At 39.8% G+C, this 24,325-nt stretch overlaps 1 protein-coding gene and 1 long non-coding RNA gene across 4 annotated transcripts in view; one reads left to right on the plus strand and one right to left on the minus strand.

Annotated features, from left to right (window-relative positions):
* DPYD (dihydropyrimidine dehydrogenase) overlaps positions 1–24,325 on the plus strand; it is a 616,437-nt gene that overhangs the window by 516,741 nt on the left and 75,371 nt on the right. For all 3 annotated transcript variants that reach the window (XR_007775327.1, XM_050960937.1, XM_050960938.1), the window contains exon 19: positions 21,501–21,643. Coding sequence is in view for 2 of the 3 variants with exons in the window: in XM_050960937.1 (XP_050816894.1) it covers positions 21,501–21,643 (143 nt within the window). In the remaining variant the exon portion in view is untranslated. The remainder of the gene's footprint in view (positions 1–21,500; positions 21,644–24,325) is intronic.
* The window catches only part of LOC127054796 (uncharacterized), a 37,538-nt gene that overhangs the window by 4,716 nt on the left and 8,497 nt on the right, over positions 1–24,325 (minus strand). Inside the window, exon 2 of the long non-coding RNA XR_007775341.1 lies at positions 3,038–3,191. This is a non-coding gene — a long non-coding RNA (uncharacterized LOC127054796). The remainder of the gene's footprint in view (positions 1–3,037; positions 3,192–24,325) is intronic.

Below are 24,325 nucleotides of genomic sequence, written 5' to 3' on the forward strand. Positions count from 1 at the left end.
CTGAAAACAAATGTGTTAAAGGTTGGCTAAGTGAAAAGTTTTGTTTTTTTTTAAAAAAAGGTCATCTGGAGGTTGAATAAAACATTTTGTTTGACCCAGAATAAAATGGTTTTTTTATTTTAAGAATTTTGTGACTTTTAACCAATATTACAGGAAATTTTGAGACAAAAAGTAATTTTGAAACAAAAGATTGAAGTCTCATTTCAAAAAGTCAAAATGAAATATAAATTGAAATATTTCTTTTTATAAAAAGTTGTTTTGTTTTCAGCTGAAAACATTTGATTAAATCAACACCAACACCAGTGTTGCTAACGATGCATTTTTCACTTAGTAAATGTTTTGGTGAAATTTTTTTGCTGGTCTCTACTTTCAAACGGAGGCTTCATTTTACATTTTTTCAATGAAAAGGGTGAGAGGCTGTAATGGGATATGTAAACTCCGTACAGGTGAACAAAGGATTCACACGAACCTGAGAGCTCAGTTAGTCCACCTTGCTGCACCTGGAGGTTGTGTCGGACTTAATTTGTCATAAGACACAGCTGGGGAGCAGTTGAGTCTTCTTCATTAAGGAAAGGAGGGAAAGGTACAGGGGAAGGTCTAGGACAGAGCCCCAGGATAGAGACGCCCAGGAAAAAAAGAGTGGAAGTTCCTTCACTCCCAGACAGGATCTGTAGGGAGGCAGTAGAAGAGGACCTAGCCACGATGATAGGCCCTGAGCAAGGGGCAAGACTCCAAGGAAATACCCCTGTGTGTTTGTGTCTCCAACAGGAATAGGAAGCTGGGGAAACCCAGCAGGATTGAAAACTCAACCCCGTATGGGCAATGGTTGTTGGAGTTAAGTTTGATTTGTCTGGGGTTTTCTACATTCTGTTGGGAGATTCTGGAGGTGAAGCCTGGGAAACTGAGAGAAGAGTTGGACTGCAGAAGAGCCTAGGATGACAGGTAGAAGACACTGTATTGATGACTAGAGTTGTATGGGACACAGACACCTTGGAAGGGGTGAGATTGAATGTGCCCTGGCTGAAGAACTGAATTCGAAGAAGGAGCCAGAGCCAGAACAGCTGTCAGCAAGGGGCGTCAAAGAAAAGGAGCCTGCTACCCAACACTCACCAACATGAGGGTGCACCAACGAGTGAGCGAGTTCTACAGAGGTTTAGTTAAAAAAGAGAGAGTGTGTTGAGATTTTGGAGGGGCAGAAAGTTAAATAGTGGGGGTGCGTGTTTCCCCTGCTTCTGTTATCACCCTCCATCCCAGCACTCTTGTGAATCACCTTTGTAATTTCCTGAGCCGTAGTTAGCTGTGATTTGTTGTGATTTCACCCTAGTGATCACATTTTTATTTGGCTAAATCCGGCGAGCATTCTGTGTTTTTTAATATCCTACTTGAATGATGAGCAAAGCCTAACACTGCAAGCATAAAATAGAGAAGGGGAAAGATAGGCAGATTTGTTCTATGAGAACTAGATCTTGGATTTGTATTTCATTGCACGTTACCTCATCTCCGATGAGTTATCACCAAACATGTTTACTACAGTACTGTATTTCACAACCACAGGGACATTTTTTTTGGCCTTGCAAGTTTTCAAATAAATGCAACCAATATACAATAGTCAGCCAAGGCATCTGCATTTTAATATGTGTATATTCTTGCAAGAAACAGTATTGTACAAAATGAACTGCATAAGCATCCTCTTAAAAGCAATAAATACATACAAAAATCCTACAGGAAAACTACTGTAGTAATTCTGTTTGCCAGTTAATCACCCATTTGCAATATCTGTATTCCCAGATAATTGCCGGAGTCTTCCCGATTAACATACACTGTATAAATCTAATTGTTAAAGACCTGGCTTTAAATCCACATGGGAGCTGACAGTTAAGGATTAAACCACCATTACTGAGTCACAGAGGGAGCAGATGAACAACATTAAGGTTGGTGCCCTGCTGTAACTAGATACTTCAGAGTTTGAGTCATGCTCTCAAGTGACTATGGTATGTACAGAAGGCAAATCTGGAAAGGTGTGTGGAAAAGGTGTGTTTAGTGTCAAGAGATCAGGAAATACAATTACTTGGTTTCTACAGTAGCATACCAATCTCAGCAAAGCTAAGACAGTCTACAGATGAAGTGGAGCTTTTTGCCACCCAACAAACCCAAAAGGGAGATTACCAAAAGGAGAGGCAGCCTTAACTTACATTTGACAATCATATGCATTGGTGAAAACACAACATGATGTTCAGTTGTGAAAAGCCATGCCTACATGCTTCAAGATCCTGTAGACATCACTGACCGAACTGGGAAAAAATGGCCGATTATCAGTTCATGATCTGTTTGTGGTGAGCTTAGGGTGACCAATTTTATAGGGACAGTCCTGATATTTGGGGCTTTGTCTTATATAGGTGCCTATTACCCCATCCCCTGTCCTGATTTGTCACACTTGCTATCTGGTCACCCTAGGTGAGCTCAGCCCAGCAAGTCTCATGCCTGGACTGCCACCCTTAGCTATAGCTGCCATGTCAGATGCATGACTGTTGATTGAGCCAGCCCTGGCAATATTTCCACTGATTTGTGGACAGTTGCCCAGTGCTGTGCTGCCTGTATTTTAACAGAGGGTACTCCTTTTGCTGCCTTTGAGAAACTTTTGTGTGTCAGGAGTGTACATTCTTGGGGAAAGATATTGTGGAATCTGCATAGTTGCTTTCTCTATTAAACTAAATGGCTTCCTCAAATCCTACGAAAGAGGCAATTTTGAAAGTGGGAATACAAAGAGACCATGTTCACTGGTAGTTATTCTAGGCTGCTGCTTTGCACTTCTGAGAGTATGCTGTGCAGCAGCATGCTTATTGATTTGCCTAGTGGTTTTATGTGTCTAAGAAAGTCATCATGGAGGGTGTCTTCCCCCTTATCTTCTCCCCCATTTCCCTGAGAAGCTTGTGAAAAACTCTGGAAGTCCTCAGTGGGTCACATCAGTGGGATTCCTCTCTGAACCACAAGAGGTCTGTCAGGTGGGAAAGACATGGAAGCAGTAGTGTTTTCCCACTGTTTTCGCCTTCTGCATTGCTGAGCTGCTCCTGGGTGCCATCCTCCCACCAGGACACCTTTCTCTTGGCAGATCCTCCAAGTCTTCTCCCAACTGCCCCAACAGAGATTGGTGACATTTTCTTGGTGTTTGGAGAGCCTTACATGCAGGAGTCCTAAAGAAAAAAGTGACATGCTGAAAATCTGATGTATTGGCAAACACGGCTTTGGCATGCAGGTCTCTTCATAGGCTGATAGGCATGAAGCTTAATCATTTTAGAACATTTTGTGGGCTTATTTGACTCATCTGTGTTACAAACTTTTTCAAAGGCATCAAAGCAGCTGATTCTAACTTTGCCTGTTTTCTAATCTCATGTCAGAGAGGAAGAAGTCAAAGTGGAATTTACATGCCTGATGTAAAAATACCTTGCAATAGGTTAATGTAAAATATCTGGTATTTTTCTATATTTTAGCAAACCCTGATAACAGCATTTGCAGTCCCTTAATGCTATTTCTCATATTCTTGTTACAGTAAGTGTATGGAAAACACGTTTCCTGGTTTTAAAAGCTCAAAACAAATTTCAGCAGTTTAATCTCAGTGTTAGAAAAAGGATCACAGCAGCTGCTGTAGTATTTTGTATTTAAGCTAGTTTTCGTAAAGACTCGTGACATGCTCCCTGGGAGCTAAATATTGACAGGCATGCTCTGGCAAGCAAGATCAAGCTTGCTGAATTAACAGAGCTCAAGTCTCTACATTGACACTGTATCCCAAGCCTAAAAACTATTATCCTACTCCATTTATTTTGGTTTTATAGGAGATACTGCCACTTGAATTAGGGATTTCCAATGTATCTTAAATGTTGTAACCATGAATTAATTTGATTGGAGAAAAAAATACTTTCAAGGCTGCTTGTATACTGAAGCTAGATAACATCTTTAGTATCCATACCATGTGTGAAATGGCAAATGGTGCCATAAAACACTCATGATTTCAAACTTCCCAACATAAACAGTAACTTTTAAAAGTAAAAGGGCTTAAAGATATTATTCATCTTTTGTACAGTTATAACAACCACATCCCAAACTATCAATCCCTGAAAGGCATGGGTCAAAAGCTAAGCTTAGACATAAATTCATTACAGGATATAATTAAGAAGATTACTTTGTATTATGTAGCTAAAAATACCACAAATTGTTATTTTTTTCTAATTGTAATGCATCCTGTTTATAAAGCTTACTGTTTACTTGTTAAATTTCTGAGTAAAGAATTTAAGCCTCTTTGGGCTCTGAAGAAATTTAGTGGATAAACTTAATTGATTACCAGATGTATTGTGCAACATATGGTAATTGTACAGCTTTTGTATGTGTTTCATAGTATTTTCTTAAATTACCAATATTTGTTTTGATTCCAAAAATGCATTTGTCTAGGCTCTGTGGCGTATTGGATTTAAGTGCTGACTTTACTATGCTGGACAGATGTGTTAGAATTTTGCATTAAATGTTTATATTTTTGTGAGTTTTCCTCATTGAACATTTCCATACAAAATATGTCAATGATAGTTCAAACAAATGTTGCCTGTTGTAAAAGTTTCTTTAGTAATACTGTATGTCCAACAAGAAGAAGGAAGCAACTTTTGCTTTTGTCCAAAGATATTTTCCTTAGGCTAAAACAAAGAAGTGCTTTCAGTATGAAGGTCTTTCCTTTTAGATTGACAGAAAGAAAGAAATGGAAAGTGTCCATGCATGAGCACAGTACTGCTCTGATTCTTCAAGTTGTTGTGCACAGGAAGACTCCTATATTTGTGTGGAGTCCACTGACTTCAGTGGGTTCTGAGTAGACATAAGCATCCATTCATGAGGATGAGTTTACAGGATCGGACCTTTAGTGTGTAATTTACTTGGTAACAGTAGCCACCTGAGCTAGCTCACCAGGAGTGTTCTGCTGGCATGTGAAGTGGATTGTTGTGCTCTTAAAGCACATTGAATACAAAATAGCTACAAGTGCCACAAAGTAGAGTTGGACTTGACTCCTGATCTGAACCATCAGATCAGAGAACAATCACAAATTTGGAAGCAGAAAGGGTGAAATCCAAACCCAGGTTCAGATGAGGATCTGATTTTTCTATGTATCTTTATAATGGGATTAATCAAAATCCTAGATCCAAGCATAACTGAGCCTTTGAGGGCTCAAAATCTACACCCAGCTTTTGTAGCTCAGTCCATCTCTAGTGCTGGGAATATTAAGGAGATAAATGAAGTCACCTAAAGAAATGGAAATAAAAATTATATAGCTGGTATCTGGTGGGTGAATGGGTTGTTAACTGCACTGCTTTGGCAGCAGTTTACCATCTTGCATGGATTTACTGTTTTCCACAGTAACAAGTATTATTCATTTCACTATTAATTAAATACTGATCCCTTTAGGAGGAGATGGTAGTGTGATTTCTTGGCAAGAGCAAGGGAGATCTGAGCTCTGTGCACCTGACTCTTCCCCTCTGCACCTCAGTCTCCTTTTCTGTAATACGAGATTCTAGTACCTTTGTAAAATGTTTTGATATTGTCTGATATCAAAAGGTGTTATGTAAACAGCAAATATTGCTAGTCTTATTACAGTAGCAGTGAGATGTTCTAAAGTCTATTTTCAGATCAAATGGATGTTTTCTTGGTGGACCCATGGATTTAAGTTAATTCAGCCCAGTTTTCATCAGTGAACAGTGTTTCAAAGAAGACATCCACTCAGCACTCTTAGGGGCTGTTTTGTATTTTGTTGGGTATTTTTTTAATGGAGGCCAGGAGACTGAATATATGCGAAAATTAAGTTCCTTGCTTATCCTTTGAGATGTCTTCATTGGACAATGATTAAAATGATCAGATGGAGCAGTGCACTGGTATTTCCCTGTATCCCTTAGTGTTGCTTCTTAATAAATTGAACAATTAAGCCTTAGGTCTATTAATCCTGTTATAACTGTCATTAATGCAAAAGCCAGAATCAAAATATAGTATAAAGTTCCATCTTGAAGTCAGTACTGTCATGATGACCATTGTTATGAAGGTTGGTCATAAGTGGGACTTATATAAACTAACATTATTTATTATCATCTATTACATATCCAGAGATTTTTATAGTTCAGAAAAAATGAAGACTAAGGTTCTTTTACACTACTGACCAATAAAAGATATTACCTCACCCACCTTGACTCTCTAATAGATTATGTAGCTCAGACGTGCTACTATTCCATTTTCCATTAGGGTATTACCCAATACCCTTCTGCTAATTAAACACGCTCAGCTAAAATAATGGCATGAGTCTTTCAACATGTTTCTTTTTTATTGATTTAGGCTGTATGTTGTACTCTTATCACTTTAGAGAAACAAGTCATTCTGGGAAATTGCCATCCTTACATATAATACCCAAGTTTAATTAAAGGCAGAGGTACCAGCTGTCTCTTGGTTTAGTTTTTGCTGTCATGTAAATTTCATTACAAAAATATAGAAATGTAAGGAACTAAATATTTAGGAACTGATGTATCTAGTTATAAAACCATAATTATACAAGTACACTTCACATCTGTCATCCAGTGTTTTAATGCTGTGGTAGTTATTAGCTGAATATTTCTATTATTAATATTCTACAAGCAACTGCCATTCTTGAAACTGATTGATGTTTAGGAATAAAGCACATTTATTATATGTTGCCAACTTCTGAGGACCAATCTTATATCCTACGATGCCTTTAGAGGAATGATGATACCTCATCTTTCTGGAACTAATCACTGCTGAAGAAAGTAAAAGGGTGAAAACATAGTATTTTTTCCACTGAAGAACTTTCATTGCATTGCACACCATTCAGGTATAAAATGATTATAGTATTTTATCTGCCAAAGGTGACACTGGTGGAAGATAACTTTATACTATATGTGCTGAGAGAGAGATGTATGTATAGAGTCTGTAACTGTACAGTTGCTTGGTTTGAGATAGTGAATTTGTTTGTAGGTTGCTGAGGCAGAGTCTCGTCTTTCATTCCTTAGAGGCAGCCACTGATCAACACTAGTCCTCCTCCTCATTGTCAAGATATGTTGCTGCCAGAGTCTCTCCTTGCTTTGTGTAGCTTAATTTAGGTTAGCCCTCCAGCCAAACCAATAAACAGCTCTTCCCTCCCAGATAAACAAAAGTCCAACAAAATAAACAGTCCACAAAATGAGTTGTTTGCCCTCCTAGGGCCACATCCCTCTTGCTAGAATCTGTGCAGCCTTCTGCCCATGATTGTTAGAGGTTTCCAAAGACCTGTCCTTTTGCCAGTTGTACAGGTTTACAAGCTATCAAAAAATATTATCCTGGGATGGCTCACTGAGGTTTTTGAATATTTTCTTGCTATGTAGTTGCTTTCTCTTGCCTGTGCTGTTGACACAGATTGTTCTCAAAAGACACTGCGCAAAAGTGGGGGCTTGCTGCACTCCCATTGTCCGGCTGTGGTAGAAGAACAACAGGAGACAAGGGATTTGGTTTAATTTGGCCACAACTGGGTTCCTAAATGCTTGGGAATACCTAGCAGATAAAAGCATACGGTACAGGTAATTCCATAATCATTTACGTATACCAGCAGTAGGAGGGACTGCTGTCAGCCTTCCCCCTTTCCCTATCCTGGTCACCAGCCAATCCACTCCTGGAACTCTGCCATCCCCACCCTTCAAATGAGAGTTAAAGGAGGCTGTAAAGGGAAGGGATACAGAGCCAACCCCACTGCCATACCAGTCATAGGAACCCCAAAGCATCCCCTCCCCCATTTCCACTCCTTTAAAGAATACCTCCCTTAACTCCTTTAGCAGTCCATATTATCTGATCACCGTATCCCTTCCCTGCAGCACACCTGCACTGGACATCTGCCTCTCACATACATAATGAGTTGTGACATCATAGCCTAATTCCCACTTCAACTAAGCTCCCAACCTGCTGTGAGGACAGCAAAACCCCCACCTCACCTTAGCTAATCTGGTGCTGCAGGAAAAAAATCCTTCCCATCTCCCCAAGAAAGGAGTGGCTAGAGTAGTGCCCACAGCAGGTAAAGAGAAAACCTGGTATTTACCACTTCTGTGGATGGGAGGGTGGGTACTGCTCCACCTGGTCCAGGTAAAAGAGCGCTTTTCCTGCGCCAGCTTGGACACAACTAGTCTCCTATCTCGTCCTCTGGTTGCTTGGGATGAGGTGGGGGGAAATAGGCCATTGTTCCCATGCTGACCTGGGGTGAAGCAGCTGCAGCCAGCCACTCTGGCATTCTAACTCTTAAAGAGCCACACGCCTTTTCCTACACTCCAGACCATGGGCCTCACCACTTAATATGCAGAGAGGTCTTTGTCTCAGGCTGTTTGGATTGAAACTACCAGGAAATGTTTTCTGCAACTTGGGGGAAAGGCTTTCCCCAGAAGAAGCGGTTAGAGAGTGTGCTTGGAAGGCATGTTTGTTTGTTTGTGTTCATGCAGGGTGTGTGCATGTGACAGAGAGAGACACACATACGGAGGGCATTTGGGGCCCTCTTGTTTCAGTTTGTGTGGACCTGTGTGCATTTCTAATTACAATGCACAGCTTTTAGAACATGCTGTGATTTAAAAAATCCATGTATTTTTCTTTTGGAAACCTGATGTAGATCTGAAAGTGGAGGGAACTTCCAGACCCTCTTGCTGGCTTGAAGGAACAGTGAGGGAGTCTAGAAGAAAAATCCATTTGATCATATCATTGTGGTTTATTTCTCCTGAAAGCCTGTGATAATGGTGTCCCCAGGTATTCTGGAAACCGCCTCTGTAGGTCTTGAGAGTGCAAATCACTATTTGTATTGCTTGTTATTTGTATTGCTAGAAAATGAGAGCTATGGACAGCATTTCTAAACCATTCAGCACCCGTAGTGACTCCTCTGTAAAGGAGATGGGTAATACACTGTGGTGGTTCTTTAGCACATGTAAAGGAGAAAGGCTTGTGCCATGAGGTCAGAAACAAGTCAGTGGCTTCTCTTCTCTCTCCACTTGGAACAAAGATGGTCCAATAATGCTGAGCAGCCACAAGGCCAAAGAAAAGAGCACTGGTTCTTTCAGCATTTTGCTCTCTCCTCCTGAAAGCAGACAGAAAGAGACAGAGAGAGACAGATGCCAAATCAGCACTCTAAGTTCTGAATAGGCCTGTGGTTTGAGAGCTGCTACTTCCAAACCACAGATAGTTTTGGGTCCTGGATTAAAAAGTAAAAAAGAGACCAGTCTTGGAAGCTGGGACCAGAGCCACCCAGAGGATTCAGGGGGCCTAGGGCAGGGCCTTCGGTGGCAATTCAGCAGCAGGTCCCTCTTGGAGGGAAAAAGCCGCCACCGAATTGCCACCAAAGAATGAAGCGGCGGTGGTAGAGCAGCCTAAGTGCCGCCAGTCACGTTTTTTGTTTTGTTTTTTTCTGCTGCTTGCGGCTCTTTTACTCACCGGGTGGTGCTCCGAGGCTTCGGCAGCACTTCAGCAGTGGGTCCTTCACTCACTCTGAGTCTTCCACTGCACTGACAGACCCGCCGCCAAAGACTTGGAGCGACTGAAGGGCCCGCTGCCGAAGTGCCACCGAAAACCCAGAGCAGCTCGCGGGGCCCCTGCAGGGCCCGGGGGCTGGGGCAAATTGCCCCACTTGCCCCCTACTCTGGGCAGCTCTATCTGGGGCTAGGCCAGAACACCAAAAAATCCAGCTGTTTCCCCACCATTGCACAATTCAAGTCCTGGATTATAACTTCAGTAAACTGCCAATTTTTGTCTTCAGGGTCCCCACAAGATTTGTTCTGGTTCTGGTTCATGTGAATCAACACCTGCTTTTTCATTTTGTGTTTCTACTCAAAAATTTCAAAGTGCAAGTCAAAAGCTGCCATGTTTTGCCTGATTTTGAATCCATGCCATGGCAGAAGCCATCATCTTTTCACATCCTAAACCATAAATAAGACCAGATTCTTGCAACACGTGATTAATCATTGAAAGGTTGTTAATCTGGCCTGAATTTCAGGTTTGTCTCAGAACCTGAGACAAGGTGATTTTTGCCTGGTTTCAGTTTTCAATTTTAAATGAAAGTTTTGCACAGCTCAAATCATAAAATGCTTGGTGCAGTCATGTGAACCGAATCAGCCTCCACTCCCATGAAATGAGTGCAGAAAAATCTGAGATCTAAAATAAATACATGTATGGATTCTGAATAAAATTGCACTGTGATGAGATAAAACAGCCATGAAAGAGTTAAGGTCTACTTGCCTGGCACATGACTCAGCAGAGGTTTTGAGGGAAGCATGTGTTTTATTTCCCAGGGCAAGGAAAAATCCTTTTGGAAGGCACTGCAGCCTGTGCTGGTCAGGAGATTGCTTTGTTTTACTCATTAGTTTTATGTTCTTGAACATGAGATACACTCTTGAAATTGACTCAGGTGTGGTAATGGTTCTTTCCTGGGCTGGTGAGAGCCTACCAGGTTACAAGTGCATACAGATTCCCAGTACTTTCAAGGTATCTCCCACTTATAATTTTAATTTGTAAAGAGCTTCCTAATCATGATATACCACACAGACTTTTTTCAATTGTCCTGTGTTATCTATATCTCTCCAACTCCTGGTTGCATGCGTCTTGAGAAATGGAAAGTGTTGAAATACATGGGTATGACACGCAAAGTGTTGAAATAAACATTTATTTTAACACTTGTGTGTGATGAGCCATTTATTTTAACACTTGTTACTTGAAGTGTTGAAATAACAGGTTTTATCAGGGGACGTGTCATCCACTCTGTTTTATGTATATGTGAATATGAAAATATATCTGTCTATTGAGCGTACATATTTTTACATTAGTGCATTGGCAAACAATCCATTCAACTAAAATGGGGTCATTTGTCCCACAATAGTTTTATATTCTTGTCTTCCTAGCAGATCAATAGTCTTTTGATGGTGGTGGTGGTTTGTTTGTTTTAGTTACACTTCAAATGATTAAACCACTAGCAACTGGATGAGACAGATACATAGAATAGATAAGACTGAAAACTCTGATGTTTGAGTACATTAATGGGGAAAGAAACCCTGTATTTGAGCTTTCTGAGCTTTTTGGGTCTTATTTCTTTCATTTTCTGTTGCATTTATAGGCTTGTTCACCAAACAGCTGGGAGCAGTCCTAGATGAATTAATGTATGTCTAAAGCCTTTTGAACACCACCGATGTTATCATCACGAGGAGTTGTCACAGATGTTCTCAGCAGCGTTAACATTTTAAAATCTATTTTAGGGACTTAAAGGTCCCAGTTCAGCAGTCCTGCACTGTTCCACCAAGCTCTTGGACACAGGGTTAAGACCCATTGTGTGCTTAGAGTTAAGCATATGCTGAAATATTTGGTTGAACAGGAATGAATTTAGACATACACACTTAAATGTTTTTTTAGAACTGTAGCCATATTGTCCAGGGTAGTCATTGTCTGGTAGCCTATTCTAATATATCTAATGCCATCTCCCAGGCTAATAGAGGCATTGCTTCCCCTAGAGCCAATCTGTCAGCTGCTGTGTGACTAGTAAAAATATGTCTACATTTAGGCCTGGGGGTGCGATTCCCAACTCACACAGATATAGCTCTCATCAAGCTAGCACACTAAACATAGCAGTGTAGCACAGGCAGCGGTGAGTGGCAGCACAGGCTGGCTGTTCCAAGTATGTACCCACAGAACTCAGGTGGTTTTGTAACGAGTTACCAGTTAGCCCATGCTGCCACTTGCCACTCCCTAGATACTCGACTAATTTTAGCATGCTAGCTTGGTGGGAATTAGTGGCACTATGTCTGCACAAGCTGGGAATCACACTTTCAGCTCCAAGTGTAGATATACAGATGTGTTCAGCTCAGTAGCTATCTGCAGATGCAGCTTCAGGCTTCAGAATGAGTAGTGTCTATGTACTTTGTGTTCAAAAGAAGTAATTGCACACTTTGGTTGAGTGAATGAGGCACAGAACCTACCTAATTAGAAACCAACCTATCCACTGGGAGACTATCTTGTAAGGCATCTGTGAATGATGTTTCTCTAATGAACAAAATATTCCTCAGATGTCTCCTTCCTTAGTGCTATTTTGGGAGTTTATCTCAGTGATGATTGCCATTTTTATTTGTATTATTTTACAGTCAGGATCAGGGCCTCATTCTGGTAGGTGCCACAAAAGACAGAGTAAAAGAAGGTCCTTACCCCCAAAGACTTGCCTGTGTTTCTGGATAATTTTTTTTCCCTTTACCTGAGCTTGACTTCTCTAATCAGTTTTGTTCTCACTGGTGACTCACATTTCCCAGATTGTTAGTATGCATGATAGTAAATACTGTAACTTTCTTGGCTGGGTATATTAGGAGCACCCTCCAAAGTCCTTGTATGAGCACCCCAAAATCCTGCAGCCCTGTTGTTTCCTCCTTTCTTTTCAAGTGTGATGTAAGTGAAAATCTATCAAGTTAGAAACTGATCTTGTCCACTGGGGAAATAACATTTACAGGTAAGAAAAACTTTCCTTTTCTCTCTGCGCCCCAAATCTAACATTTGTTAATTTAAAGAAATCTCCTATGACAACTAAACATTTATTGAATAAGAACTCTGGTGATTTTATGAACTTTACAATGGAAGGTTCATAAATAATCATCACTAGTAATTCAAGAACGGGGGTGGGGGAGGACTGAAAAGACCACTTTTTCTTTCTGTTTTTGATCATAATTGATGCCATCATTTACCACATTTTCATTTTTTGTTTTGAGGGAGAAAGTGGGGCAAAATAATTATTGGTGTTCACAGATATACACAGAATGGACTAAAAAACATTAAAATCCTGAAGGACAGCCTTTTGACACAAGGCAAAGGAAAAGACAAACCATTAGCAAATAAAATGTAGACTCTCCTTCATTTCCATCTCCTCTGGAGGACCTAACTGGCTGAGAACAAAAATGAGTAGCAGACTGCAGTGACCCAGACACTGTCCTAAATGTAGCAGGGGTATAGTCCTAGTTCTGAAGTCTTGGGGTAAAATCCTGCCCCCATTGAAGTCAATGGGAATTTTGCCATTAACGTCATGGAGCTGGGATTTCACCACAGAAATATAATTAAAACCAAATACCAGTCAGAGTCAGTCCTTGCTTTAAAGATGATGGCTAATTATTTAAGATATTGTAGGCACCAATCTGATGTGGCCTATACAGCAAATATTCCCTTAAAGATTCTTTTTGAGACATGAATGTGTAATTAAAAGTTTTGAATATAAATACTCCGGGGCCTTTCTTTATTTTGGAGAACACTAGCGTTTACTAAAATGGCATATGCTGGACTACACTGAAAAATCAAAAATTTTGTTTTTTGTTAACAAGATCTAGAATCAGTAAATAATTCATTAGTAAATTTGGTAATAGCTGTTATTATATAAATTAGAGATGGACTAAACTGATTCTGGAAGAGATAGGTGCCACTGATAGAAGAGTTATCCAGGTTCCTTGATAAATCAGATTCTGAATTGTACGCCTAAACTATACACCACATCCATCTTGAACATGATATTTTGGTGCATCATCTGTTTACTAGTACTTTGAGCATTATGTGGTACTAATAGCTTTCATTCTGGTTTTTTATACTAGCTGTATATCATATTTCTCTCCAGACATGTCTGTTCACTGAATTTTCTTCTGCATATAAATGCATTCACTGGCCATTTTGAAGGATGTGCTTGCTGCACTATTTCATTAAACTGCTGCATTATCGGGTAATTGTTTAAACATAATGCCATAGCACTATCAAAAGGAAAGGTGAACTAATGGCATTTGCAAATGTCAGGGATTATTTTAACATTTTTATTATAGTTCATAAAAAGTAGGTTCAGGGCATTCCATGGCAATTATTTCCACAGAAATTGGTTATTTAAATAAATTGCTAATTATCTGGATATGACAGTATTGAAAACCCTGCTAATGAGTTATTTGATAAGTCTAGTTTATGGTGGCCACCTACAGGAGAGAGAGAGAAAGAATATATAGAATAATTATGACAAATAATGAATTAGATGCAAATATCTTGTCTTGTACATTTGTCTGAGTTATTTAAAATATGGATTATCCATATAAAGTTTCTTTTAAATATCAGGATTATACAATACAAGCATGTGCAGAATGTTCCTTTTAGATCAGATTAGATTGCCTTTATTTGTTTTTGCCTAATCTTCAAACTTTCTCATTCTGTTACTATTTACAGAAACTGAATATTTACAGTAATTGAATGGTGAACTTTCCCAGATCTATTCCCATTCTACCATGTTTTTCCTTACTCTGATGTTTACTCTCTCACATGTGTTCTCTATCTCATTCTTTTTTTTTTTCCCTTCCCTGGTTTTATGAACTTAGCTTCTGAAAGATAACAGTGTCAACTACCTTGCTAGAATATATATGTATATGTGCAGAGAGAGGGAGGTGATGGGTAGTTTTTTGTTTTTCTTTTCATAGCAGCGCAATCGTCAAAAATATTAGTTATTCATTACAAATAATTTGAATACTTAGTATCAACTTCTTTTTTCTTTGTAAAGTTTATTCTACTGTAGTACAAATCTGAATTTACATTTGTAAAGAAGATCCCCAGTGTAATTACTGTAAAATAAATAAATTAAAACTAAATTTTACATTCTTATACAAAGAACACAACTAAGAATTATGACCTAATTTCAGTGTTATTCCAGCTACTGTTTGATAGATATTAGGAGTTTTCTTGTTTGTCTGTTTCTTTCGTTAGTGCATATAGCTGAATTAAAAAGGCCAAATATACAATTTCAAGATTCAAACAATATGGTAGAAAAATAAATATATGGAAAAATACAAATAATTATACAGTATTTGTGTATAACTTTGCCATTATAGTCACACGAGTTAGGAATTCCCACATTGACCTTTTTTTTTAAAGGAGGGAGGGCTTGATTCTTGTTTATCCTAAGGCCCCCTTACAGTTGCTCTGGCAGTGTAAAGTGCCCTTAAAGTGGCTGTAGTTTAAGTCCCTTTTATGCTGCCAGAGTTGTGAAAAGTGGCCTTAGTGTAAATGTGTACCAAGCCTAATTTCCATTACTTCTGAGATACAGAGATTTGTTTTCACATTGGTGGGTAGATGTGATGATGAACAGCTGAACCAATTTGACTGAGAGCTATCAGAGCTTCCAGATGAAACTAGATAGCTTGGGAAGTCCTTGACATCAATGGGAGTCTTTTTATTGAACTCAAAGTGCATTGGGTTTGGCCTTGCACACTTGATTCTGCAAGGTGCATAGCAATTTTTGACTGTTCCAAGTGCATTCAGCTCCCCATAACTTCAGAGCTGAAGGAGCTCAACACGTTGCAAGACTGAACGCTAACAGTGAAAAGGAGCCCCATTGACACCAAGAACAAAACCAGTAAATTCTTGGCAAGCACCTTAATTCCTCCAACAGAGGTGAAGTCTCCCTCCTCCCAGGAGAGAACAGCATTTTTTTTTAAACAACTGTAATCTCTGCTGTAGCAACTACTACCACTGTATTAGTATCTGTTCACTGTTATCACAGCGGAAGCACAGTTCTAATTATTTGCACTAAATAGGGGAAGGAGATTATTTGATGTATAAAATAATGCCTGTGACACTTGATATATTTTATTATGCTGCATTTTTTTGGCTTCTCTCCATTTTAATCACGAACACTGACTGTTCTTTAAAATAAAATCCAACGCATAAACCCTAATTATACAGCAGAAAAATGAATAGTTTTTTGAATTTTAGGATTTTTTTTATTGTTTAGTTTTAAATAATAGCAGGTGTATTGCATTTTAATTAGAGGGGTACATCTATTTCTCTCTCTTACATTCAAATCCTGGTCCTGTGCTTGAGGCCTGGATAAATGGGCTTTGCATATCATAAACTAGTTCTTTATTTTACAGTAAGCTATATGGCATACCCCATCCAGCCCTTGATAACCACTGTCATGTTGCTATCAAAGGAGTGTTGTGCTAGCAACTCTCTTAGCTACTGACTCTGACCTACTGGAATTATAAACCCCAATACATCAAATCACTTTGTCATGTACTAAACCTTAAGCATGGAAGTAATCTCATTGAAGTCCCAAGTGCTGAAACATGGTGCTGGATTGGGACCATAGTTAATTTTTTTAAAATTCCATATGATTTACCAGACATTTCCCATTCTATGAAACCTTAGTGACGAATTTTTGTTAGTTTGTATTTCCTCTTGCCTGTCGCTAGGTTTAGACTTTTTCTTCGTGTTATATCATGACTCTGCCATAAAGCCTGTTGGAAGACTGGAGTTATATTTGCTTCCTTCCAGTCCTCCTGTATCTCTCCTTCCTCATCAAGAGGCCATTATAAATTTCCGTAATAGGACCAATTATCCTTTCAACTCCCTTGGCATTCACATAAAAATAAAACTTTAGGCCAACATCATTGCCCTTTCTTTTACTTTTGCAAATATTTATTTAAATCACTCTTTATTTATTTATTCCTTTTTTTCTGTTTCAGTATTTCAAAATACAGTATATTTTTTTGCCACAAGTCAGTCAATTATGGTGCATTGTGTTCTAGACCTGACACTTTTTCTGCAACACAAGAAGGCTTCCATGTGTTTTGAGTAAAATGATAAAGTGTGAAGGAAAAATGTTTACAGCTCCTTGTATGTTCCTTTTGTGCCCTCCAGAATACTAAGAAAAAAATGTTGGAATAACCATGACACACATGTCAATCCTTTGAATGTCATAAGAGCCAATTATTTGCTGTCATTAGAAGCAGTGTTGACATGATTTTGTTGTTCTTTTAGCTGAGTTATTGATGAATATTGTTCCTTTGAAATTGTACCGAAACATTTATCACTAGATTTGCTGATTACCAAATTTAAACAACTTGCACAGTGGATATAGAGACAGCTGGTAACTCACTGGAAATGAGTGTCTGAGCTCCAGAAAAATATCCATTCATTACACTAGCTCCATCAAAGCCTCAACCTATAAATCCAATGAGATCCACACAGCTTGCAGCTCAGTCACTGTCTTCTCTGCTGTGCTGCTGGAGTCACACCACTGATTTTGTTAAGCTGAAGGAAGTTCTTTCCAATTATTTTATTGTGCAAGCACTTAACAGATGGTCACTTGTTCCTTTCTCCCCAGTATCCATTGTTCAAGGGGACATTCATTTAAATAGGCATCAAATTAAAACAGATGAAAAGGACATTTCTTCACATAAAGTGGAATTCTTCTGTGGAACTCATTGCCACTAGATATCAAGTGTTTGACATGATTTAAAAAGGGACGGGATATTTATATGAAAAATGAGAACATCCAGAGTTGCGTCAATATTTTAAAAAATTGAAGGAGAATAAACCTTAATGCCTCGAGGCATAAACCAGCGTTTAACTGATGTAGATTAGAAATTTCTGGGTTATTTGTACCCTACTCCAAAGCATCTGTTTCTGGAAACTGTCAGAGACTGGATTTAGGACTAGATGGATCAATGTTTAAAACTGATATGGCATTTCTTATGTTCATTTTCAGTCTTGCTCACAAAGATTGAGTTGTTGAAGCATTTTGTATGCTTATTTCTTGATCAGCTCACTTCTGAATGGTTTTGCTTGCGTAATGGTCCACTTTTTAGATGACTTAAGAAATTTGTCATGCATTTATTTATTGTGTGATGCCATCATTCTGAGCTTAGTCATTCTGTAAGACTTGACCATCATCCCTGCAATGGTGCTGTGCAATGTCTAAGAGCAAGTGCCCATTGTATCTTTTACAGCTAATCTTTCAATCTCATTATGATTGATCTGGCTAAATGGACTGCAGATATCACGCCATTAGTGCCCACTAGAAAGTTCGGTGCCAGCTGTCCGCTTTCTTTGTGATTCTGTTTTGCTGTCATCTTAGGTTCTGTTATGGATTTTCATTAAAATTCCCAACTTTTGTGAACAATCATTCAGTTGCCCCCAAAACACATCAGTACTGGCAGAAAAATCTCTTCTGCACATTGAGCTAAGTTATCCATTCATATTTCTACAAATGTTCATGGTGAAGATATCATTTGTAACCTCTCTAACGTTGTTGATCGAGCAAGGCATAACTTCAGTGCAAAAAAGGGTACCTGTGCATGGCACATAACACCTCATATTCTTGATCAATAATGCAGATATTCAAGAACATCCAGCATACCTTGAAGACGTACATTAATGAGGCAGACTTATCTGGCAGTGTGAAGGCTGCTTTCACCCAGGTGTGGATGTGATGTAAAAAACAGAGTTCAGTTGTTGGAGGGGGGAGAAGATGTCAGGTCGGTAAATAATGAGGTGGGATCAGTGCTGAAGCAGCTGGAGATGGCATAACTCAAGAAGATAATTCATGTGCTGAGTCAGGAGCAGATGTCAGTAGAGACAACTTATCTAGGCTGTCTTGGATGCTGATTTTGTAATGTGTGTTGACGGGACAGACTTGTCAGACAGCCTGTTTGTGAAGCCCAGTGTTGCCTGTATCAGTGGTTTGTTAGGAGGAGGTGACATTTTGCTGGAGGCAACCTCAGCTGAAGAAAGAGGGGGTTTGAAATGGTTAAAGCAAACCAAATTTTCAGTTTTCTGTTGGAAAACTTACATTGGCAAACAATGTCCTTTTGAAAATGAAAAATCTGCTGGAAAACTCCAGCTTCCCTGTTTAAAACAAACTGACAGGCTGTCATAACATTTTTCCCAGATCTGGACCTTAGCGTCCAAAATATGGGTGTTAGCATGAAAACCTCCAAGCTTAGTTACCAGCTTGGACCTGGTAAAGCTGCCACCAGCCAGGAATCTATACAGTGCCTGGCGCACTGTGGTCTCCCCAAAACCTTCCCTGGGGGACCCCCAGACTTAGATTCCTTGAGTCTCACAACAAAGGGGAATAAACCATTTCCCTTCCCCCCTCCGGGTGTTCCCTCCCTGGGTTCCTGGAGAGATATACAGAAGCAAGCTCCGTGAATCTAAACAGAGGGACTCCACCCTCCCTGTTTCCAGTCCTAGAAACACAAGTACTTCCCCCCTCACCCAGAGGGTATGCAAAGTCAGGTTAGTAAATCTAACACAAAGAGATTTTCCCCCCTGACTTCTTCCTCCCACCAATTCCCTGATGAGCTGCAGATTCAATTCCCTGGAGTCCCCACTAAAGAAAAAACTCCAACAAGTCTTAAAAAGAAAGCTTTATATAAAAAGAAAGAAAAGGACATAAAAATGGTCTCTCTGTATTAAGGTGACAAATACAGGGTCAATTGCTTAAAAGAAAAATGACTAAACAGCCTTATTCAAAAAGAATACAATTTAAAACATTTCAGCAACTACACACATGTAAATACAAAAGAAAACAATATAAACCTTATTGTCTTACTATTTTTGTACTTATAACTTGGAAACAGAAGATTAGAAAGCCAGGAGACAGAAAGATCACTCTCAGAGCCGAGAGGGTCAGACACAAGACAAAGAACAAAGAACTCACACCCAAAACTTCCCTCCACCCAGATTTGAAAAAGTCTTGTTTCCTGATTGGTCCTCTGGTCAGGTGTTTCAGGTTACTGGTGTTACCCCTTTACAGGTAAAAGAACATTAACCCTTAGCTATCTGTTTATGACACAGACCCTAGACCCTGTGCTGATATGCAGAGCTGTACTGCTCATTCACTCTATTTTCCATACCTGGTGTGCTGTGATAGCAGTGAACAGATACCAACATACTGTTGGTAGTTGCCACACTAGAGCTGACGATTGTTTAGAAAAATTAAAAAGTGTGATGCATGAAAAAGGGTGGACAACTCTCTAGATGGCAGACTGCTAGATTGACCTTAGGTCCTTTGGAGATCCCCAGCAGGTCAGCTACCTATGGCTGTAGTATGCATGTGTTATGATTTTTACTTTCAGATAGGATAGTAGAGGGAGAGGAGAGTGCATGTGTTGCGTTCAGTGTTATGGGGCCTCTGCTTTTCCTCTGGTAACACAAATAAATATGTTATCTGTTGAAAATTAAAAGTTGTCAAAGACTATTCCTTTAGCAGATTAAAAATCCAGCTAGCAGATTACAGAGTTTCTCTTTTAGAAACGTAATCACACAAAAGGGTAAAAGACAACAATAATCAAACCCCTCTGCGGTGAAAGAGAGAGCAGTTCCTTTCTGAAATGAGGACAATGTTGTAAACAGAGGAGGGCATATGGAGGAACTGGAAACATCCTGCTCTTCTCATGCCTCTTTCCCTCCTTGTTTTTCTTCATTCTCCTGCAGTTCCTTGGTCCTCCCTCTCCTTCTTTCCCCACTCGTCTTTATTACTGACTGCCTCCATTGGTCCTTTGCCCCAAGAGCAGATCAAATGGGGACTCAGGAGTTCACCCTGCCCAGCTAATACAGTGGAAAAAGTGTTACATCGTGTCTGCACAAGGTGTTTGGGGTGTTTCATATCATGTTACTTACCTCAAGTTACCTACTCAATATAACAAGCACCTTTTTTCCTCTAATCTAGACAGATCCCTAGTCAATCTCCTTGTTAGTGAAGTACTCTTCCCTATACTGCTTGCCAGTGCAATGTGCAGTCCCTGCACTAGTGCAAGACACCACTGTAATACACTGTATTTTTATTCTAAATTAGCTGGATATTTAATATAAAAAGCATTTAGTAGTTTAAATACATCCCAAATAGTCTAAAAATATAGATAGCTGAATATATGCCAGCAACCAGGATCACTTATTGTCTAGTACATGCTGTATTCTTATGTTTTTGCTAATACTCATGTAACATCAATATACTTTAAACAAAATGGAGTAAATTGTCTAAGCAGTGCACTAGGGTTTTATCATGATTCCCATAAAGGTCTCAAGAAATTGAGAGGCCAAATCCCCATGTACCACTTTGAAAATTGAGGCCCAGATCCTACAAACGTGCATGCAGATGAGTAACTTTGCTCATATGACTAGTACCATGCAATTTTAGGGAGTAATCTGATCAAAGCTGGGCTTCTTAAAGAGGTACCAACATCCTTGAATGTGTCCACAGGGGACATGTATTAAATAATACCCAAAATATCCAGCAGCCTTATCCCTTATGTAGAAATTTAGAGCTGTATATCTATAATCTACTGTATGGAATTGTTTTCTGTTTCTAATTATATTGTTCCTTGTTCTTTTAAAACAGATGCTTAAATGTTTGAGCCAAGTTTTATGTTTTATCCAGTTAAATATGCAAGTGTTTCTGTCTGCAATTTTAGGGTTATTACACCCACGTTCCTAACACTTTTACATGTAATAATACTATTCAAAACCTAATACATGTCGATTTACAAATTAGTATATTTTTAGATATTATAATTAGATATTAGTTCTTGATATTAATGGTTTGTCTAGTACAACACTGCCATCCCATGATGGGCATGCACACATCATATCCAAGTGCTGAGTATTCCAACATGCTAACGCTGTATTTTTATTTTCTTTAGGAAGTGCTATTAGGCCCATAGCCCTGCGAGCAGTATCTGCTATAGCTCATGCTCTTCCAGGACTTCCCATCTTAGCAACTGGAGGAATTGATTCAGCTGAGAGTGGGCTGCAATTTCTCCACAGTGGTGCTTCTGTTCTACAGGTATTTGTTTTTTTCCTTTAAAAATTATAATTAGTAATTTATCACAGAACTGTAATTTATCTTAAAAACTAAAGATTTCACCTCAAAGTAGGAAAAAGGACACATTAGCATAATTGATCCATTGGGACAAATGTTCATATTGTTATCTCCATGCTCGTTGCTAGGAGCCATTCACTTAAGATGTTCAGTGATGGAGTGGATGCCCCATAACCTATTGTGCTGACCCAGGAAAAGGCTAGCTTTTTAAGAGTGAAGTAGTACCTTTTCCTCTAACCTAGAAAGTTTCCAAATTAAATCCCTTGTTAAGCAAATGAAGTTAATGCATTTGTGCTTCCAAATACATCCTGTGTTTTCAGTTTCTGTCTTGCCCAGCGTAAGCTCTTTGGAACAGAGAGTTTTCATCCTGTGACTTATTGAGCACTGAAGGGAATTCCAGATGGCTTTACTTTTGGTCCCACCTCTGTTCAGTTTGAAATAGCTGTTCTTCATCCAGGCACCAATCTCCCTCAAGCACTTGTTTTGAGTGATGAAAAATGCAGAGCTGTGCATCCTTTACATGTTGTTGGCATCACAGTCATGGCTAAGGAATGGGATGTTAGTTTGCAGTAGTTGGTTGCATTGGCTGATGTTTTCTGAAGCACTAGGCAGACTTTAGTATGTGTGATAGATTTTTCATTAACAGGAGATGTTGGTAGTATGGGTCCTAGAGGGTCCATTGGCACTTCAGCCTTTTGCCTGCATTGAGCAGGCAGCTGTCTGAAAACCATTGTGTTATGTAGAGGAGGAGGACAATTGTTGTGGATAGTAGGTGTTAGGGTGGAGACTAATCTTCTGTGCTGTGTATCTTTGGAAGCCTGCAGGATCGATAAGTAATCAGGGAAGGAACACATAATGTACGTTGCATCTAAATGAAGGGGGAAACTTATGTTTGGAGGAGGTGATAGTTAGCCTACAACAGGGGTGGGCAAACTTTTTGGCCTGAGGACCACATCGGGGAATAGAAATTGTATGGTGGGCCATGAATGCTCACAAAATTGAGGTTGGGGTGCAGGATGGGGTTTGAGCTCTGGGGTGGGGCTGGGGATCGAGGGGTTCGGAGAGTGGGAGGGGGATCAGAGCTGGGGCAGGAGTGTGGGGAGAGGCTCAGGGAGTGCAGGCTCCAAGCAGCACTTACCTCAAGTGGCTCCTGGAAGCAGGGGAAAGTCCCTTCTCTGGCTTCTATGCGGAGGTATGGTCAGGCAGCTCTGCACGCTGTCCCATCCACAGGCACCGCCCCTGCAGCTCCTATTAGAGCGGGTAGGAGCCAGAGCAGGGCCATGCCACCACTTCTGGGAGCCATGTGGTGCAGTCCCTGACCCAGTGTCCTGGAGTATGGCTGAGCCACGTGATCTGCCCTGCAACCCAGCACCCCGGCCAGAGCGTTGCAGCGAGGCCGAGTCACACAGTGCAGCTTGCAGGCTGTAGTTTGCCCACACCTGGTCTACAACATGACAATGGTGCCTTCATTCCCAATACCTCATTTGGCACTGAAAATTAGGTCCAGTGTGTGGCTGGCCTTATTGGATAACTGCAATGATGGCAAAGGCCAGTCCCAGGTTTGCTGAGGTGAAGAAAATATCCTGGGCAAATTTATTGGTGAGGTTATTTGCATAAGCCCTGAAGAGTCACGCAGTATTAGGAGTTTATGGGATCTCTAATAGCAAGTCTGACACTACAGTTACTATTGAAAGCTATCAGGGTAGTTGGCAATTTGAATACCCCTGGGATCCCAAACTACTGTTTGTCTGCTAGCCCCAGAAGCAAGTAAGTGCAGTGAAATGTTCTGGATTTGAGGGGAGATAGTGGTGTAACCTGTAATCTTTTGAGGGAAGAAGTAGCAATAGGAGGTTCACATTCCCTCTCAGCCAGTCCTGAACTCTCTGTATTAGCATCAAACAGGCAGAAGAGTACATGAGGTTATCCTGTAGGTTGTTTTGTCTATCTGCTTTACTAATAGTGCTTATTAATTTTTAAAACTTCTATTAGGCTATTTCAAACTCTCCTTTTATGGTAAAGGGATCAAGGAGCTACTTTGTCTGGGTAACAGTCTCAGTGCTACTTCAGTTCTATGTCCCTTACACACACACACACGCATGCACACACACACACCAATCATATGATGCTACTTCTAGTACGATATTTGTCTACAACAAAAGTATGATCAACAAGGGAGTGTTTTCAGAACTACACATTCATTTAATTTATGGACGCTAATTAGAACTGAACTAGACCAAAGTAAAGAGCTATGCACTTTCCTAAATACAGATTGTGTATGTGTGTGGGGGGGTGGATCTTGTGTGTAGACATGTCCCTGAAGATAATGGAGAATTCTAAAATGTAACTAAATACACAGAGAGTGGAATGGGTATTGTTTCTGGAGTGGCTAATTAAAGAATCACTTGTTGAACCTAGAAAACTCAGAATAATTTTTTAATACTAATTAAGTATTGGCTGATTAAAGTGATTCTTGTTCAGTGTGGAGCTCTGTGCATGGAACACTGGTCTGAACACCTCCTTTAGAGAACATTGCAAGGCTTATCCATTTCCAGCATCATTTCCTCAACAGAGACAATGACAAGCCCTGTTTTCCCCTCTCAGGGTTTCTTTATACCAGCAAGTTGTGTTGGTTTAACTTAAATCATT

This window comes from Gopherus flavomarginatus, chromosome 7, assembly GCF_025201925.1.
Source record: "Gopherus flavomarginatus isolate rGopFla2 chromosome 7, rGopFla2.mat.asm, whole genome shotgun sequence".
NCBI classification, from domain to species: Eukaryota; Metazoa; Chordata; order Testudines; family Testudinidae; genus Gopherus; species Gopherus flavomarginatus.